Source organism: Mesoplodon bidens (genome assembly GCF_964165515.1).
Source record: "Mesoplodon bidens genome assembly, chromosome: 9".
Lineage (NCBI taxonomy): Eukaryota > Metazoa > Chordata > Mammalia > Artiodactyla > Ziphiidae > Mesoplodon > Mesoplodon bidens.
Genome location: NC_138166.1, coordinates 50,956,874 through 50,968,866, shown reverse-complemented (window position 1 = coordinate 50,968,866; position 11,993 = coordinate 50,956,874). Strand labels below are relative to the sequence as shown.

At 40.3% G+C, this 11,993-nt stretch overlaps 1 protein-coding gene across 1 annotated transcript; it reads left to right on the top strand.

The window, feature by feature from the left end:
- Positions 1–5,634: 5,634 nt before the first annotated feature.
- Positions 5,635–7,201, top strand: LOC308622486 (S100P-binding protein-like; the record flags this gene model as incomplete). Its single annotated transcript, XM_081243945.1, is given in 4 exon segments — positions 5,635–6,266; positions 6,486–7,033; positions 7,037–7,057; positions 7,061–7,201. Coding segments are annotated over 4 exon segments (1,263 nt in total). The 5' UTR covers positions 5,635–5,713.
- Positions 7,202–11,993: the final 4,792 nt, after the last annotated feature.

Here is an 11,993-nt window from a genome sequence, read left to right as displayed (position 1 = left end):
AAGGAGAGACAGGTCAGCACCATAGCCACAGAACCAGATATAGAGCTTTTTGCTATGGTGCGTGTGATTTAATTTAAATTAAAAATTTTTCAATATAGCAGTGTGATATTATGTGTTAGTATATGTGTGGGCAATTGCCATAATATGGAATATAACTCTCAGGATGGTCAGCTAGAATTTGACTCGGGAAGGTCATATCAGAGGCAGCTACTAAAAGCTAGATACCAGAGGCTTTGCAAATTTGCATAGTGAATGTTAGAAATGTGTTTTCATTGGTAAAATTATAATATGTAAATATAGAATAAAATGCTAGTTGTTAGAAAAGGGTTTTTAATTGAAGATATTAGTGACATTTTATATATATATTGTACTGGCTAAAATATTTCAGAGCTACTCCTGAATATACAAATTTTATCCAAAAATCCAATTTAAAAAATAAGCAAAAGACTCAAATAGACACTTCTTTAAAGAAGATATACAAATAGCCAATAAGCATATGAAAAAAATGCTCAACATCGCTAATCATTGGGTAAATGCAAATCAAGTTCACAGTGATATACCACTTCATATCGATTAGAATGGCTATTATCAAAAATACAGAAAATAACAAGTCGTACCAGGATAAGTGCACTCTTGTGCCCTTCTGGTGGGAATATAAAATGGTGCAGCCATTTTGGAAAACAGTATGGTGACTTCTCAAAAAAATTAAACATAGAATTACCGTATGATCCAACAGTTTCACTTCTGGATATATATCCAAAAGAACTGAAAGTTGGGACTTGAACAGACTTTTGTACACCCATGTTTATAGCAACATTATTCACAAAAAACAAAAAATGGAAGCAACTCAAGTGTCCATTGACAGATAAATGGATAAACAAAATATGGTGTATATATACACAATGGAATATTATTCAAGCTTAAAAATGAATGAAATTCTGATACACACTACAACATAGATGAACTTTGAAGACATTTATGCTTAATGAAATAAGCCTGACATAAAAAGACAAATATTGTATGATTCCATTTCTGTGAGATACCTAGAGACAGAAAGTAGTATGTGGTTACAAAGGTTGAGGAGAAGGGCAAAGGGAGAGTTATGGTTTAATGGGTTTGGGGTTTCAATTTGGGATGATGAAAAGTTATTGAGGTAAATGGTGGTGATTGTTGCACAACAGTGTGAATGTATTTAATGCCACTTAAAAATGGTCACGATGGTAAATTTTATGAGTGCTTTACTACAATTAAAGAAAAAATTCCATCCAGCCGCATAGCCTGTTCTGTTAAGGATGACTCTCCAGGCTCAATCCCTAAATTGTCATTTGTCCAGCTAAGGATTTGGAAGATTCTGGTTGCCTGAAATAGACTATAAGGTTAACTGGATCTTGCCTCTAGTATATTGTCACATTTGCCTCCAGTGTATCTTTCCTGAAAGGTGTGGTTAGAATACTAAGAAATGACAGAGCTGGGACTTCATTGCACTTACAGAACATATTACATAACTCTGTGTGTGTGTGTGTGTGTGTGTGTGTAAGAATTGTCCAAGCAAGTGCTTCATTGATAGAGTGAGGTTGTGGGGGAATGTAACTAAACCTCACTCACCTGAAACTATTGATGGCTACCCCTGTCTACCAAAAACAAAACAAAACAAACAAAAAATTAATATTCCTGACAATATTGGTACACTGAGCAAGATTATGTTCAGATAAATTTCAAAAGAAGTGAGAACTCTAATTTCTGTAAGAAGCCAAACTTTGAAATGTGGAAAATAACACATGCATGCTAGCTAGTATGCTTTTGGGTATGTGTTCTATAAAGCAGGGGTCCCCCCGCCAAGCCGAGGACCGGTAGCCAAGCTGAGGACTGGGCCGAGGACACGTTAGGAACTGGGCCGAATTGCAGGAGGTGAGTGGCTGGCGAGCAAGTGAAGTTTCATCTGCTGCTCTCCGTTGCTCCCCATCGCTCCCATTACCACCTGAACCATCCCCCTGCCTCCGTCCGTGGAAAAATTGTCTTCCACAAAACAAGTCCCTGGTGCCAAAAAGGTTGGGGATCACTGCTATAAAAGATGGGGGGATAGTTAGAAACAAACTCATGTACCTAACTGTCGAAAAGCTGTAGTAACTGGTGGTGAAAGCATTGTGCCAGTCTGACTTTGAGGAGGCTTAATCACCTCTTCTGTGTTTAGGTTGAGGTTAAAGATTTAATGAAGGAAGGAAGAGTGTTGCCATAGTTGAGGCTAGTGGAAAGAGAATAATGTGGAGAAGTGAAAGTAGCCACATTCATCCACAAGCAGAGCCATTGCCTAGGGATATGACAAGATTATTTTCTGAGAGACTATCAGCAAGAACACAAAATTTAATAGAGCGAGAATTCGACAGAGGGCACAAAGTTGCAAAGTGAGGACATTAAGGTTTACACAAGGCTCCAGTTACAAACTATAAAAAAATAATTTGCTTAAGACAAGGAAAAGTAGGATGGAGTTTAGTTACCCAGAAGAGACCTAAAGGAGGAGACATTGTTCTGTTAATAGGGTATATTTAGGACCTTAAGCAGCCACCACCATATGGGAGACTGAGAAGAAACTTAAAAGAAACTAAGGTCCTCAAAACGAAGGAAGAAAACTTCAGCTAAGTCATCCTGCTTTTTGGTTCTTGCAGGAAACACTGGCCCAAAGCCAATATTATTATAATTTTTTAAGCAAAGAGATGGAAAAGCATTCCAGGAATGATATACATAGAAACTAGGAGTTCTGCTTCTATTTAGGATGAAGAAAACCACATAAGAACATTGCCCCCTTCTTAAATCCAAACTCCAGGGGAAAAAATTTCGAAAGTCATAGCTTTTTTTTTTTTTTTTTTGCGGTACGTGGGCCTGTCACGTTGCGGAGCACAGGCTCGGGGAGCGCAGGTTCAGTGGCCATGGCTCAGGTTCAGCGGCCATGGCTCACGGGCCCAGCCGCTCTGTGGAATGTAGGAATCTTCCCAGACCGGGGCACGAACCCGTGTCCCCTACATCGGCAGGTGGACTCTCAACCACTGCACCACCAGGGAAGCCCAAAAACCATGGCTTTTTGAAACCATTAGAGAGCCGTGGTTGCAAGGTAACCAAGCCAACTGAATTTAAGTATTGACAAACTCCTCTGAGGAGAGATGTGACTCTTGAACCATTTCAGTTTTGGGAGAGCCAAGAAAAATTAAGTGGTCACCGTAGAAGCATGTAAGAGTAATGTGCTAACATTATTAAAATGAATTTCTTAGGGCCAAGCTATTTTTGGTCAAATATAACAGAAAATTCGTCAAGAGAAAATTTGGATTAAAATAAATATTAAAGGGAATTATTTAGGCAGGAGGAAAATAATTCGAGACGGAAAGATAGAAATGCAGGAGGGAATGAAGAACACTGGGAGAAATGATTGTATATATGTGCATATATATTGACTTTAAAAGCAACAATTATAAAGTTAGCCAATTTAAATATAGAATTAAATGCATGATAACACAACAAGTGAAGAGGAGAGAACACACATTAAGGAGTTTTAGCTCTTGCATATTTGCTATATGTATATTGTGATTTCTAATGTAATCTCTAAAAGAATAGCAATAAAATTAATAGAAAAAAGAAAAATGATTGGTAAAATTAAGACAGATCAAGAGAATAAACACAAAACAGATGAGACAAATAGAAAACATATAGCAAGATGGTAGATATAAAACTAAATATATTGAGTGATGTCAGTGAAAATGGCAGTCAAAAGTTCCTAAAATTCTCCCCTCAAAAATAACAAGAAGGGCTTCCCTGGTGGCACAGTGGTTGAGAGTCTGCCTGCCGATTCAGGGGACACGGGTTCATGCCCCGGTCTGGGAAGACCCCACATGCCGCGGAGCGGCTGGGCCCGTGAGCCATGGCCACTGAGCCTGTGCGTCCGGAGCCCGTGCTCTGCAACGGGAGAGGCCACAACAGTGAGAGGCCCTCGTACTGCAAAAAAATAAATAAATAAAACCCCAAGAAAACAGACCTCAAAAATGTCAGAATCAATTTTTTCAGAACTCTGAAAATTAACCAAAGCCTGTCAGCAATCCATGGAGCATTTATTTATTTATTATTTAAGTTTAGTTATTTATTTTTTGGCAGCATTGGGTCTTCGTTGCTGCACGTGGGCTTTCTCTAGTTGTGTTGAGCGGGGGCTACTCTTTGTTGCGGTGCGCGGGCTTCTCATTGCGGTGGCTTCTTTTGTTGGGAGCACAGGCTCTAGGCACATGGGCTTCAGTAATTGTGGCACGTGGGCTCAGTAGTTGTGGCTTGCAGGCTGTAGAGCGCAGGCTCAGTAGTTGTGGCGCACGGGCTTAGTTGCTCCATGGCATGTGGGATCTTCCTGGACCAGGGCTTGAACCCGTGTCCCCTGCATTGGCAGGTGGATTCTTAACCACTGCACCACCAGGGAAGTCCCATGGAGGATTTATTAAAGAAAAGCCACTGTAGGGACTTCCTACAACTAAAGAGCCCACCCAGCGCAACCAAATAAATAATTTTTTTTCTTTTTTTAAAAAGAAAAAGCAGCCGTATCTTGATAAGAACAGCAAGCTTAGTGGTGTTTTAACTTACTCTGCTCCCCATCCTCCCTCTGCAGTAGCTTTGAAAACTAGCCACATGCGTTTATGGTGAAAACCAGCTACCTTAACAGTCACTGGAGGGAGCAAAAGGATTTACATTGGTGAAAACCCTATTAATATAGACTTACATAGGTGTAAATCTTCATGATCTTGGATTAGAAAATGGTTTCTTATATGTAACACCTAAAGCACAAGCAATAGAAAAGTAGATAAATAGGACTTAATCAAAATTTAAAACTTTTCTACTTCAAAGGACACTATCAAGAAAATGAAAAAGCAACCCACAGAATGTGAGAAAATTTTTGTAAATCATACATCTGATAGGGACTTGTATCTAGACTACAAAACGAGCTATTACAACTCAATAAATAAAGACAAATATAACCCAATTTAAAAATAGGCAAAGAATCTGAATACATAATTCTCCAAAGAAGATATAGTAATGGCCAATAAGCACGTTAAAAGATGCTCAACGGCATTAGCCATGAGACAACTGCAAATCAAAATCACAATGAGAGGATAAAATGACGGAGGGGGCGGAGTGAGGTGCAGTCGTTCGCCTAGGCTTCGGCCCAGCTTCTGGAGATGAAATGATGTGATTCCTGGGATTTGCTTCAAAATAATCTGACCTATTGGAACATTCTATGAGAGAAGCTCAGAAGAGCCAGCTCTGTGCCTGTGGATGTCATGTGGCATAGGAATTGATGCTTTCAGTGGTTATGAAGAATAGTGGTCCTTTGTGTTCACAGTAAAGTTTGCAAGTAATGATGTTTTTCTTCCAGTGAGCATTTGGGATCCCGTGCCCCCTGCAGTGGAAGTGTGGAATCCTAACCACTGGACTGCCTGGGAACTCCCAGTACTAGACCTTTTGGAAGGAGTTGGAGAGTAGGGGTAGTGGCTCAGAAAGAGCTTCTCTTTCAGAAATGTGGCTGCTAAGCCCCAGTGCCTGTGATACTTGTGCTTGACAACCACAGACTTCGAAGGTGGGAGTCAACCATTTTGAAAGTCTACTGAAAGGAACAGCTAGCAGGAGCTGAACGCTTTTTCCATTTGGTCTCGTGGCAAAGGCAGAGATCACACCAGCAGCTCCACACAGTATGATGTGCTCACTAGTGCCCTCTGAACAGTCTTCTGGTACCTCTCTCTTGCCTAAAGACAATGACCCATTTTCTTGGGATTCCTTGGATGAGGATGGATTGGATGACTCCTTGCTGGAGCTGTCCGTTGGAAAAGATGATGGCCCTTTCATTTTCACGGAGGAAGAGATTCAGGAGCTCTTGAAGGATGATGACCTGTCAAATGAGCACTTTTCTTGGGGAGGAGGCTTGTCTAACGATGACAGCAGGAATGTTGAGAAGGGAGGGAAAGGGAGTCAAATTCCACTTGATACTCCCCAAGAGAAAAATTCATTGTACAGCTTGGGACCAGAAGCTGAGACCTCTGGCCTCTTCAAACTACCTCAACTAAATACATCAGTTGGTCATGGACCAACTCCTACTAAACCATTGAACAGACGCTTTGCACTAGAAAAGAATCTTATAAAAGTTACAGTTGCACCATTTGATCCAACAGTTTGTGATGTTGCACTTGATAAGGACAAGACTGATACATCCGAAGTTACTGAAAAACCCTCCTCCCGGGGCTTCCCTGGTGGCGCAGTCGTTGAGAGTCCGCCTGCAGATGCAGGGGACACGGGTTCGTGCCCCGGTCCGGGAGGATCCCACATGCCGCGGAGCGCCTAGGCCCGTGAGCCATGGCTGCTGAGCCTGTGCGTCCGGAGCCTGCGCTCCGCAAGGGGAGAGGCCACAACAGTGAGAGGCCCGCGTAACGCAAAAAAAAAAAAAAAAAAAAAACCCTCCTCCCTTGGAGAAGAGATGAGAGAAGATGGTCTTAGCCTAAATGAGAGCACAGTTTTCACAGAATCTGAATGGATCAGCCCCAGTAATTCTGCCTATGATGGGCCCCTACTCCCTTCTTCAAACAGTAAGTTTCAACAAACTGTCTCTGATAAAAATATGTCTAACAGTAAGAAACCTACACCTGTAACCTCTCAGATACTGAACCATTCAGAGACTCCTTCTAATACGGGATCATCCTGGAGAAATGGATCACATAAATCAAGTTTTGAGATGAGGTTTCCAGTTGTTTCCAGTTCATCAAACAAAGATGTTCTTGACAAGGATTCTGGGAATCTGAAGTTCCATGAAAAAAGACTAGGCAAAGTCATTCCTGTTCTGCAAACCAAAACAAGGACTAATATTCTGACGTTTTCACCATCAGATCTAGAAAAGCAGGAGCAAAGTTATCTCAGGAATGTCATTGCTCATATAGAAGACCCAGTGGACTCTAACCAATGTACCTTGGGGGAGCTGTGTGCCTTGATGGATCACATTTATCACATGCAGAACCCAAAATGGTAGCATCCTTCGGACCTCACCAGGTGAAACTACGCCCGGTTCCAACAGAAATCTCTGCAAAGATACAGTCTGACTCAGTGGGTTGATGGGAACATGCGAAGCCACCATCGGTTCCAGCGTCTACCAGATTTCCTGTACAGTCCATTTGTCTACTCCCATCAACAATGAAGGTCCCTATCCAGGGTCCTGTCCAGAGCAGCATCTCATCTTCTGCTGTTTTGTGCTTTGTAGATTTTAAATTTTATTTTTCACAATATTTTTATTTAAAGAATTTGTCACCTTTTGGAAATGCCCATTGCTGACTTGAAATTTTTTGTATAAGGTCCTTCCTGTTTGTGTGTGTCTATGCATTTAAGCAGTGTTGAGTTGATACAGTTTTTTTTTTCTTTGTGGTACGCAGGCCTCTCACTGCCGTGCCCCCCAACCCCGCTGCGGAGCACAGGCTCCGGACGCGCAGGCCCAGCGGCCACGGCCCACGGGCACAGCCACTCCGCGGCATGCGGGATCCCCCTGGACCGGGGCAAGAACCCGCGCCCCCCGCATCGGCAGGCGGACCCCCAACCACTGCGCCACCAGGGAAGCCCAGTTTTAATTTTTTAATTTAAATTGAAGGTGGCTGCCCCCTGAAAGTCAGCATTAAGTCAAAACACCCAGGCTCAAGCAAAACATCCACCTCTGTGCAGAGGTGAAGTCTACTTCTGGTGCCCAAAAGAAATCATCTTTTAATCTCCTATGAGGAAGAGATTCTTTATCAGGCTGCATGCCAGTGTTAATTATTGCTGGTGACTTATAAATGGATACAAGCCACTTTTAGCAACCCCTCTTACATTTTTTATTTGACTCTCCGAATACCTGTCAGTATTTTAAAAGTTGGTAATCCAGGACATCGGAAGTAGTTGAAAGGACAAATTAAAAGTGTAAATCTTCTCTTCTTTTTGTACCTACTAGCTGCCTTTATTTTTTGGCTTTTTTTTCATTCTTCATTAAATTTATTTTGCACAATAGTGTTTACAAATCTTCTACATCTTAACTCTAATAGAAGAATAGCAATAACAACCCCTGTTGACTAACAACCCCTGTTGATGACTATCAACCCCTGTTGATTTGCAGTCTTGTGACTGTTTGCCTTCTCTGCCTTTCTTCAAGGATTTTCCTTCTTTATTCCTCAGTGACCTTAGGGCTCTACCAGCATATTCCTGTATCCTGTTAGACATAGATATGCCTCTTAAGAAAAGCCTTACTGTACTCTTTATTGAAGAACCACCTACCCAGAGTCTTGACTCTAGGACAGGTCAGAAAGCAGTGCTATTGAGAGGTGTCATTTGGTCTTCAGTTTCATCTGCTGAACCCCAACTTCAAGTATGAGTTGACGTATTAGTCAGTGAGCTTCCATCCTGTGGGAGAGACTTTGGAGAAGCTGTCTTTTGTCTCCATTATTAGTTAATAAGAGGTGCCTTTTGATCCAGGATGTTACCATCTCCTTACTTGGTCAAATCTCTGATGTACAGTTTTACAAAACTACTAAAGTGGATCTAAAATAGTTTTGATTAAGCCTGTGCTCAAAGCATTACCTGATCTTAAGGGTAATGCTATGTGCAGCTATCTTAATGGATGTCTTAGGAGTTTGTTATTCTCTTTACAGACAGCTCTAGACATCTCTTGGGAGATTTTGCAGTCTGGCATTTGTGCTGTTGTTCACTCTCTGTGAAGGTTGTACCTAGTTGCTATAGCACAGCCTGTGACACTGGTCTCACTGCCTCTGTCTGGTTTTGTTCTTCCATCAGCCCCATCTCTGTATGCCAGTAACCCATCTTAAACATCCTACCCTGCTTTAGAAACTGACTTGGGAGAAACTTGGTCATAGTTACCAGTAAACTTAGATGGACATCCCTAAGTGTTAACTATTTCTATCCAGTCAAGGATTCTCTTTTCCTTCAATATTTGGTTTAGAGTCTGGGACCAAAATGCAAAGGGGAAGTTCTGTTCAAAGGCAAGAGTCAAAATCTGTTATTTTGGACTTCCCTGGTGGCATGGTGGTTAAGAGTCCGCCTGCCGATTCAAGGGACACAGGTTCGTGCCCCGGTCCGGGAAGATCCCACATGCCGCGGAGCGGCTAGGCCTGTGAGCCATGGCTGTTGAGCCTGCGCGTCCGAGAGAGGCCACGACAGTGAGAGGCCCGCATACCGCAAAAAAAAAAAAAAAAAAAAAAAAAAATCTGTTATTTCAGTTGGCATTGCCTATATCAGTCACTTCTCCAGGTTTCCGTAAATTAGCTTGATGGAGTGGGACAGACAAACATCCACCTTTGGAACTATAGCATAGTTAGAATTCATTGTTACTGGAATAACTAGCATTGCAGTCTTGTTCCCCACAGATAACCAAGGAGTAAAGGGACAGCCTTTTACTTAGGCAAAAGTCTAAGACTCATGTTTCTGCCTCCCTGGTACAGGAGGGTTTAAGACTGATGTGTAATGGGAGCATCGCCTTTGCCAAATCAAATGAGTGACGGGTTAACGAGAAAATGTGACAATCACATTTCGTCTTTGCTCAAACAATTCTGTTTTTCCAAAGCTTTAGCAGCTTACTTAAATCTGTTGGACTGGGGGAGGAGAGAACTGTTCCCTAGCGATTAACATGGTATTCTTTAAGAAGAAAAACAAAGCCAAAGAAAACTCATTATTAGGCATGTTTGCCTTAAAGACGGTAGTGGGTAGAATCTGGAGTTTTAATCTGTTTTTAAAAGCTACATATCTCATATTTGGTGTTGACCTCTAAGTCTAATTTTCATGTAGAATTCTTGCCATGTTGTTTTATTTGCATAAGCATTGTGTACATTTAATTGCCTACCTAGCCTTCTTCATCTGTGATGACCTTCTCGCCACGAGGGTCTTGACAATACAGTGTATGAATGTGCTGTTTACGTAGTTTACTTGTAAGTAAGGAGCCTGAAATAACCTGTAGTTTTGCATCTAATGCGGACCCCAATTTACTTTGGTTGTTGTCAGGATCAATTATGAAACTGAAGTTTGGTGCCTCCTCTTTATCATGTTTTTCCCCTTGTAGCAGCTGTGTTTAATGTCATTAAAAAGAAATAAAAGTTCTTGTCAGTGAAAAAAAAATCATGATGAGATACCATGTCATGGGATGTGTGTAGTAAAAAACAAAATTTTAATGAAAATAACAAGTATTGGAGAGGATGTGAAGAGATTGAAACCCTCATATATTGCTGATGGGAATAGAAATCGGTTCTGCCACTGTGGAAAACCATTTGATGGTTCCTCAAAAAGTTAAACATAGAGTTATCATATGACCCAGGAATTCCACTTCTAGTTATACACAATTATATATAAAACTATATGTAATTTTTTAAAGATGTTTAAACAAAAACTTGTAAATGAATGTTCATAGCAACTAAAAGGTGGAAACAACCCAAATTTCCATCAACTGATGGATAAACAGAATGGGAATAACTATACAATAGAACATTATTCAGCCATAAAATGGAATAAAATATTGATGCCAAATCAAATGCTCCAACAAGATGTCATATATTATATGATTCCATTTATATGAAACATCTAGAGTAGGCAAATCCATAGAGACAGAAAGCAGATTATTATTTGCCAGGGGCCAGGGGGAAGGGAAAATGGAGAGTGACTGCTAATGGGCCTGGGGTTTCTTTCTGAAGTGATGAAAATATTCTGGAATTAGATGGTGGTGAAAGGTGCACAACTCAACTAATTATACACTTTAAAAGGATGTCTGTTAAAAATAAAAGATGACTGTTATGGCATGTGAATATATCTTAAAAACCCACCCCAAAATATCAGTCATTAAATGGAAATAGATACTCAAATCAAAAAGCTAAAATTGTCAGACTGATTAAAAAACAAAATGTAACTATACAAGAAATTTTTTATGGGAAATCTTTCAGGATCTAGACATCAGTTTCCAAGATATTGATATAATATCAAGTTCATCAAAAACAGGAGAGGAAGTCCAATTGCAAAGTGGCAGATTCTGTCATGTACCAACATGAACACACAGTTAACTACAGTATTTAATATGGCTGCTATATGAGATATTTAAATTTCACCTGTCATAGCTTTAATATATTTGGTCTTTGAGTCATGTTTTGCTCTAGTATATGCTTAATTATTTCAAATTGCTTTTATTCTTTCATTACTAATGTTATGACTATTATTGTATAATATATGTATAGCATAATAATTAAAGAAATAAGTTCTCATAACTATTATTTTCTAGATATTTTTGTAATTACATTGCAAATCTTATTTTTGTTCCAAGATTTGATTCTCAGGGAGAGGGGAGAGGATATGATCTGGGCTAAGTCTTAGGGAAGATGCATGGAAATTAGCCAGGAGAGGTAGGTATTCAGAGAAAAGGAGAACATGTTCCATGCAGAAAGAAGAGTAAAGGCAAACGAGAGAGTGAGAGTTCATAGCATATCTGAGGAGTTTCAAAAAGCTTGGCTTGACTGGAGAATAACAGGGAAAGAATGGAGTGATCTAGGCTATAAAAGAAATAATTTTAAATTTTGATCAGGAGGTTGATATGGTTAGATCTGTGTTTTTAAAAGATAAATCTGGCAGCAAAATACAGTATGGTTTGGGTGAGTCTATAGGATAGGACATCTGTTTAAAAGGCTGTTGTAGCAATATGGCAAGAGACGATAAGAACTGGGCACAATGAAAGTGCTTTCATTGTTCTGATGTTATCCAGCTTTCTCTCTCTCTCTCTCTTTCTCTCTTCAGACCAAAGTTTCCCCTAGAAAATTTTCTGGTCTTTATATCTGTATCTCTGAACGAAGGGTAGAGAACCTGGTTTATATCACTTAGTTATTCTAGGTCTTAATTTTCTTATTTGTAAAATGATAGTTTCCAAGATCCTTCCCATTTCAATGTTCTATGGAAGTACCTTGCCGCCAGCTGAGAACATT